General features: G+C 34.8%; 1 protein-coding gene across 2 annotated transcripts; it reads right to left on the reverse strand.

Moving 5' to 3' along the window:
* Positions 1–2,272: 2,272 nt before the first annotated feature.
* On the reverse strand, positions 2,273–8,330 carry LOC140957841 (serine/threonine-protein phosphatase PP1). 2 transcript variants are annotated; one of them, XM_073415242.1, is made up of 5 exons: positions 8,052–8,330; positions 3,540–3,587; positions 3,028–3,407; positions 2,714–2,893; positions 2,273–2,557 (listed from the first exon to the last, which is right to left on the reverse strand). In XM_073415242.1, exons 1-5 carry the CDS (start codon positions 8,239–8,241, stop codon positions 2,534–2,536), a joined length of 822 nt encoding a protein of 273 aa, XP_073271343.1. In that variant the 5' UTR covers positions 8,242–8,330; the 3' UTR covers positions 2,273–2,533. The 2 variants fall into 2 exon arrangements, with proteins under 2 accessions (XP_073271343.1, XP_073271342.1); XM_073415241.1 differs by having other exon boundaries at positions 3,028–3,587; positions 8,052–8,328.
* Positions 8,331–8,574: the final 244 nt, after the last annotated feature.

Here is an 8,574-nt window from a genome sequence, read left to right on the forward strand (position 1 = left end):
ATCAACTCATTCTTTGCCACTGCATCAACGATCATATCAACTACTGGCATGACATAAACATCATTTTGGGTGGCGGAATTCAAGTCTCTGAAATCTATACAAACTCAAAGTTTCTCATTCTTTTTCATAATAGGGAATATATTTGCGAGCCATTCCGTGTACCTCACTGAACGGATGAATATAAAATTGCTTGCTCCCACTAATTCATTTAAATTTGACCTTAAAAATGCTAAAATTGTTAAATTATTTAGAATAAATATTTTCTTAACTAAAAATAAAATTTAGCTTTTAAATCTTTCACACATTAATCGTCTCCGATTCTCCATCCCCGACCAACCACCGATATTCGTGTGAAAATCTTTAAATTATGAAATTAAGAGAAATTACACAATTAATCATTTAGTCACTCAAAATATATCATTTATGCATCCAAAATCATTTAATTAAATTAATTAACAATTTAATAATTTTCATGCATATGGTTTATGTAACCGAATTTTTGCACGTTACATGAATATAAAGTATGCAAACTTTAGAAATCAATTTATGGTCTCAAAAAGGAATCGAGAAGTTGGAAACTTAGATTCGATAACGCCATAAAAGAGTTTAATTTTGTTAAGAATCCTGATGAACCATGTATGTACATGAAATTTAGTGGGAGTACAGTGACATGCCTAGTACTTTATGTTGATGACGTTGGTAAAGCCTCCAATATATTAGACATACAGATCTATAGGGATATATCAAAAAGGATGCTAGAGCTCACACAAGTCACTTATATTGATACATTACTAAGGAGATTCTCTATGGAGAAGTCTAAGAGAGGATTTCTACCAATGTTTCATGGTGTGACTCTATCCAAGTCTGTGTGTCCTAAGATTGATTAGGAGATACAAACCATGAAATACATTCTGCATTGGTAGTATTATGTAGGTATGATATCTACTCGATCTAATATAGCATTTGCTCTGAATTTTGCAAGCAAATATCAGTTGGACCAGGTTCGTTGCATTGAAAAGCCATGAAGGAAATTCTTATGCACTTGAGAAGGCCTAAGAATCGGTTTATGGTATGTGGGGGTAGATAATTAAAATTGAAAAACTACATTGATTCTAGCTTCTAATCAGATATGTATGATTCGAAATCAACCTATAGATTTGTATTCAAGCTTAATGGTGGTGTTATCTGTTGGACAAGTTCCAAGCAAGACAAAGAACAACAGATTCAACCACCGAGGCTGAATACATAGCTGCATCGACTCCAGCAAAAAAGCCGGTTTGGAAGCAGAATTTCGTCCAATAGTTGGTAGTCATTCCAAATGTAGTTGATCCAGTCTCAGTGTACTACGACAACATTGGTGCATTGTGCAAGCAAAGAAGCCAAGGTCTCATTAGCGATCTAAACATATACTGAGAAAGTTCCACATCATCCAGGATTTCTTGGAACAAGATATATATCGGTAGAGAGAATCCCTTTTGTAGATAATTGGTGATCCAGTTACAAAGCCCTTGCCAGGACCATTGTTTGAAAAGAATCGTTATGCAATGGGTGTAAGATCTTTGTGTAGTTGGCTATCATTCCTAGTTGATTCAGCCTCCTAAAATAAGTATAAATGTCACTCAAGTTCGAGACTATCATGTTTCATGTTAACACAACGTTTCATTGGTATGGGCCTTGAGATGTCTAAGCTTATTGGATTGGTCATTGAAAAACTCTCCCTTGGATTTTTCAGTGGTTATCACTTATCGAGTGAAATAGTCTGCAGTTATTATTGTATATCGTCAGTCCTTTGACCTAGAATAACATAGAAGTTTTACGTACTAGTGTCGTACTTTGACTTGTTACCGACCACGCGGGAGTCTTCAGGTATTGAGGTTGGGTGTAGTTTTGAGAGACGTAGGAATCGATGCATCGTAGTTGGAGATTCACCTTGACCTATGGGCCTGGATATCATATGCGGTCTAATGATTTAATAATACAAGGAATATCTTTTCATAGTATGAGTTGTGGTTTAAGGGAAATAGTTTTCCTATTTGCACACAAGACGCTTGTATGATTACTCAAGATACATCACATAATATAAATGACCGATATTTTAAAAAAATTAATAAATATACGAGATCAAAAATGTAATTTTCACTTGTTTTTATATTACAATCAGAATTACAACTTTTTGTTTTTGTTTGTGAATCGTGTCCAAAGTTGAATATGACAATGTTTTCATGTATCATGCATCATTGTGTGTGTGTGTATTTGGCGCACCTCAGGGTGATTGTACAAAATGATTGTATCAGAGAACACATCAATACTTGTAAAGTTAAGTACAAATTATGCTAAAAGAAATAAACAAAAACAAACAGTATATTCAAATCAAACACCTTCAAAATTTACATCGTAATTCTTGAAAATCTGACAGAGATATACCCTCGTGCTTCAAAGCAGCGGAGAGGTTGCTAAGCAATCTGAGAAAGGCACTTTCTTCATGGACACCTTGGCAGATAAACGGTAAGAATGAAATATATTTTCCATCATTTTACAAGGAACCGATTTTCGGAGGCTTGTCAACAAAAACAATGAAAAAGAAATGGCAATAAGGATGACTTTCATAAGTTAACATTCGAAAACTCATTTAAGCAGCACAATATATGCATAACATATGGGAGAGTGCAAATGAAAGGCAGACAGAAGGATGAATTCAGATGCAGTTGCATACCTTTTTCAGAGGAATTTTCGAACTGGTTGCTGCAGGTTTTAGTATCTCAAAAGAACATATTAGTGACTCATCAACACTCAAAAGAGCCCCAACGTTGTCAAACTCTCCACCGTAGTTGGGAGCCGAAAATATTGTAACGAGTCTTCTCTTAGCAAAGAATTCATATCCATCCTCCACCACCTATAGTTAAAATTTCATCTGTTTGTAAATATTCTTTTAAGAGATTGACTTAATATAAAACAAAAAATTAAAATATAAAACCAAATGTCGGCTGCTATTAAATAAAAACAAGCAAGGAAAAAACATAAATATACCTGATGACCACGGCAAATCAAGTCTAAGTCATTTTTTTCCAAAAACTCAGCTACTGCATCTTGCCCAAATGTACAAGAAACCCCTCTATCACTATCAGACCAACCACGTATCCGAGGATCAGGATCAGACCAAAGCAAATCACATAGCAGCCCACTTTCAGGAATGTCGGTGGGCCTTTGAATATCATTTATCTGATCCAACTGTTTTAGCTCAGGGGAAATTCCTCCGTGCATGCAAAGTATCTTTTCATCAATGAGTGCCGAAACAGGTAAACAGTTAAAGCACTCGGTGAATATCTTCCAAAGTCGAACGTTGAATCTCCTCTTGCACTCGTCATAGAATCCATAAATACGGTTGATTTTGGCATCTTCGTGGTTGCCTCTTAAAAGAAAAATTTTGTCAGGGTACTTTATCTTGTAAGCCAACAACAAGCATATTGTTTCCAGACTCTGCTTTCCCCGATCAACATAATCTCCAAGGAATAAATAATTTGCAGCAGGGGGAAATGCACCATACTCAAATAGCCTCAACAGGTCTTGATACTGACCATGTATGTCACCTGCAAGAAAATATTGCAATCATGACCGTAACGAAAAAATAAAGGAATCAAAGGTGAGAATTGGCTCAGGCTGTGGAGATGATTATCAATGTCATAGTATGATTACTTTATCAAGTACATTAAACCTAGAAAGAATCAAATAGAAGCTGAACACTTCCAAATCTCTAGATTTGAACATAAAACACCGGAAGAAACATCGCTCGTCAAGTATCACAAATGAATTTCTAAGACTGCTTTTGGATGGAAAGAAAACGTCTCAATAATAGATTTAAAACTTAATTTGAAATATCTCTATATTTTAGAATTCGAAATCTCTAGGTTTGTTTTAAAAATAACTTAAAATTTAAGTTGAGGGATTCAAAATCAATTGATCTAAAAATAACCCAACCAAATTAAGTAGATAGTATTAAGGATTTGAAATTCAAATCCATAAAATCCTTGTATCTGAATGAAAGCTAGAAGAATTTACACGCTCCCATGAAAGAGTAGGTCTCTTGTGATACGGTCTCACGAATCTTTATCTGTGAGACGGGTCAACCCTACCGATATTCACAATAAAAAGTAATATTTTTAGCATAAAAAATAATATTTTTTCATGGATGACCCAAATAAGAGATCCTCTCACAAAATACGACCCGTGATACCGTCTCACACAAGTTTTTGCCTCCATGAAATCAGTGTCAATGAACAGGGCAGCATAAAAGATTAAGAATTCATGTTAAAAGAAAGTTGTTTATCAAACGAGTGTCGATAATTATATTTTAGCAGTCATTTGACCCCTCAAAAATGCTCTAGGTACCTATAAGAAATTATTCACACTGTCATGTATTCATAAAACACATATGAAAGTGTAACGTCCAAAAACCAACCAACGTAAACCACATGCATTCAAATGAATTAAACTACATAATTGTTTTAGTTAATTGATTATGATGCATATTACATGATTAAAGGTATGATTGCATGATTAAATGATTATATGGCATGATTTCATGAAAATGAAGGATTTTACCCAAATATTCGACAATAGGCTGGAGAAAAGAGACCGGGGACGACCAAGACAAAATAAATATTTTTCAATAAATATTTTCAAGGCTTATTATATGATTAAAAATGATTAAATTTTTCTAAAAATGATAGAATTCAAATTATTTTATGAGACGAGCTCGATTTTATTTGGGAAGCCGGTTTTGGGCAAACGAGGGATTTTTAAAATATCAAATGCATTATTTTCGAAAATTAATTTGTATAAACTTTTATTTTTCAATTAAATAGGTGTTATTGGGCCTAATTTACCTAGGATGAGTAGGCCCAATTGCTCATAAACTTGAAAGCCCAAAACCCAAGCTCATTATCATGCAAATTAAAATCTATAAAATTAAAAACCTAGGGCTTTTGCACCCCATACCAGCCGAAATCCTCACACACATCATACACTTATTTTCGAAAAATTGGAGAGCAAAAAACAAGGATTCTTCGTCGCACCACATGCCGACGATCGTGTATTCAAGCGTTCTAAAACACAAAGGCACGCTTCTAAACTCTCTTGACGCATCATTCAATCCATAATATTCATGTTTTGTTTATTTTGCATGAAAAACATTGATGTTTAAATTGCGTAACGTTTTGAAGATTATTTTTAAAGTTTTGAAAGTTTTCACGTAAATACGAATGTGTTATGATTTCCAACGAATACGCTGCCAACATAGGATGTTTTATGGATATAATATGGACGTTTTAGGAATGAAACGATATCTGGACACAAGCTGGAAGGGCTGTGCACGTGGAAGGGTAAAACCTAGGGTATTATGGGTTTGCATGAGTGCTAGGGCTCGGCTAAGAGGGGTGGGACTCCTCCGCGCACCTGCACGCAGGGCTCGGCGCTGGCTGGGGCTGGCGTGCAGGGGTTGGAGCATGGTCCAGGAGGGTCTATGCAGGGTGTGGTCCATGCTGCCTCGAGGGTGACTCGGGTTTTGGGGCTGCGTGGATATATATATATGCTAGGACTCCTACAAAGACTAGGAAGGACTCGCGCGGCTATGTCTCGATCAAGGGGCTAGGTGCGTGGGTTTGGGGAGTCCAGGGTGGTCAGTAGGGTCCCTAGGAGGTCTGGTCAAGTGATGGCTCGAGGTGGCTCGGCCATGGTTCAAGAAAAACGAATGGTGGCTTGATGGGGTAGCTTAGGGTTTGGTTTTGGCTTAAAAAAGAAAAAAGGGCTCGAACCGAGTGTCCACGGGGATGGCTCGTGGCTCACGGGGGTATTTTAGGGATAAAATGTCTATGTTTAAAATTTGAGAAGAAAATATTAAAGTTTGAAATAATTCGAGAATTAAACGCTCTTCGAATTAGTAAATAGAAAATTAAATCGAAAGCCTCGAATTTAAGCTAAATAAAAATATTAACAATTAAACTTAAGCTTAAATAATTAATTGGGATGGTCTAGAGCCAATGAAAGTAAAAAAAAAGTCAAAAACGAGAAATTTTATGTATAGGGGCAAAACGGTCATTTTACACATGGGTAGTATGAAAAGGTTTGACAGCGTCCCGAAGGATCATAACGCATGTTAAAAGATATATTATGATGATTTTGATGAAAATATGATATTTTATGATTTATGGTAAAGCTGAACAATTTCTAATGAAAAATGCTATTTTTGGAAAGTCGTGATATTTTATGAAATAAAAAGGAAAGGAAAAATGTTTTGAAGGATGTGAATTGACTTTGACAAAAGAGCATATATGATTTTTGGAAATATCGTGAGGAAAAAGACCCCAGAGGGATCTCGTTTACGAGACAAGGTCCCAGAGCGAGCCCAACGATCGTATTTCCATTATTTTTACGTCGGTGCCTAGTGCCCGTCCCCATGCGCAATGGTGAGCTAAGACTGATCAGTCGACCGGAGGATAAAAAGCTAATCATTTTCAAAGATTAAAATTCACCTAAAATGATAAATGACTGACAGCTTTACGATTCTATGATTTTACGATTTATGATATATTTATGATTACAAGCTTATTTTAAATAAAGGTATGTTTTAATGTATGTGCTTGTAAATGTATTATTTGTTACTTATGTTTAGAACGTGCTGAGTCATCAGACTCACTAGGGTTGAATATTGCAGGTGATGATATTGAGGGAAGCGCTGATGCTTGAGTGGATCGAGGCAGACAGTACACTCCCGAGGGATATTTATTTCCGCATTAGCTTGATAGTTAAAGATTTAAAAGATTTTTGTTAATGATTTATTTGAAATATTCTTTCATGCTTTATGTTGATGCTAGATGATTTTGTTAAAGGTCGAAGTAGGATTTTTAGTTAATTGACGATTTAGGGATTTTATGCACTTGAAATTTTATATGTTAAAGTATATTTTGATTCATGGAAATGTTAAATTATTTAAAGTGTGAATTTTCGAAATGATGTTTATAAAAAAAATAAAAAAAATTAGTAAAATTTTAAAGTAGAAAGCGAGGGTCCTTTCAGAAAGTTAACATCTATGCATCAGTTTCAGAAAGATAAGGTTGTAGAAATTCAAAAAGAATTCTCCAAGAAAAAAATTATAAGTACTTTATTAAAATTTTCAAAGAAAATTTATAATTTCACACTAGGCTGAATCAGAACACACTATCGACCAGTCATGTACCAATCAATCTATTAAGAAAACTATCCACATTAGTCGCTGGTCTTGACAACCTATCTATAGAGAACACTATTTTCTATATTTCTTAGCTTGCTCTTATCCTTGAATCATCACCAAAAAGCAAGATTTTTTGACATTGACAGCTTCAATTCCTATCTACAGAAGCAAAAATGAATTTCAGGTATACTTTTTCCCTTCATAAAACGACTAGTAGACAAGTTTCGACCCAGAACAACTGGTTTTTCTTTCTATATACCAATTATACTCGTCTTTGATCTGATATTCCTACATTATTACTGAAAAAGACAGGGAAAATTATTTTGTACCATTATCATAAAAGCAAACTAAAAGGAAAATTAAGTTATCAAACATAAATTTATTTGATTGTTGACACAAATAAAACTTATCTAGATTGACCAACTCATATGTCAACAAAGAATCAGGAGTAGGTCTCTTGTGAGACGAACTCACGAATTTGTAAAAAGTAATACTCTTAGCATAAAAAATAATATTTTTTCATGGATGACCCAAATAAGAGATCCGTCTAACAAAATGCGATCCGACACTGAAAAACACCATCAAATTTCTTCCCCAACAAACCAACATCCTTCAAATCTCCAACATCAAAAGCATATCCTCAATCCTCTAAATCAAATTACGGAACCAATATCCACATTATTATACACAATTCTTCCGTAAATATTTCCCAAAAACGGAATATATCCCAACATAAACAAACAAGCTAACAAATCAATTAATTTATGAATTAAGAATAGAAATCAATCAAACGAAAAGGGCCGAATAAGAAAAGAAAAAAGGTTACCACAGATTCTGATCGGCGCCTTTAGCTGAAGCAGACAAGGCTGAGATAGGAAGATTTGGCGAGCTGAGACGCATAGTTGGCGAATCTCCGTCTCCGAAAGCTGAACCTGTTTCCCCTCTTTCCCTTCAAGCAACCGCCCGATTATATCATCCAACACCCCTCCCTCCATCGTCCCCTCCATTGTCATCATCTTCTGAATTCTCAATCCGATGAAAATTGAAGCGTTGCTAGAAATGGAGAGAGATTCTTGATTGGGTCATTTGCCCATGTCACTGTCCTATAATGCGGGATCTCCTTGGTAATGTTTAAATTTTTTGATTAATTAGTTATTTTACTATTTTTAGTTACAGTCTAATTTTTTAAAATAATAATAATAAAATAACGATTTTATTTTGGATAAATTGTCATAAAATCAACAAATTCAAACATATTTTTGCACTCAATCTCTTTCCCAATCGAAGTTTTTTTACACTCTCTTTGTATTAATAAAAGATGAGTAAGTCTTTTGTGAGACGGTTTCACA

Source organism: Primulina huaijiensis, chromosome 14, assembly GCF_012295235.1.
Source record: "Primulina huaijiensis isolate GDHJ02 chromosome 14, ASM1229523v2, whole genome shotgun sequence".
NCBI lineage: Eukaryota > Viridiplantae > Streptophyta > Magnoliopsida > Lamiales > Gesneriaceae > Primulina > Primulina huaijiensis.

Bases quoted from the DNA above. Each gene is read 5' to 3' on its own strand.
- LOC140957841 (XM_073415241.1), bottom strand. From the start codon at position 8,241: ATGATGACAATGGAGGGGACGATGGAGGGAGGGGTGTTGGATGATATA. The intron at 3,588-8,051 runs GTAACCTTTTTT...ATTTTCTTGCAG, and splicing joins GGCGCCGATCAGAATCTGTG to GTGACATACATGGTCAGTAT. The intron at 2,894-3,027 runs GTATATTTATGT...TTTTAACTATAG, and splicing joins TGATTTGCCGTGGTCATCAG to GTGGTGGAGGATGGATATGA.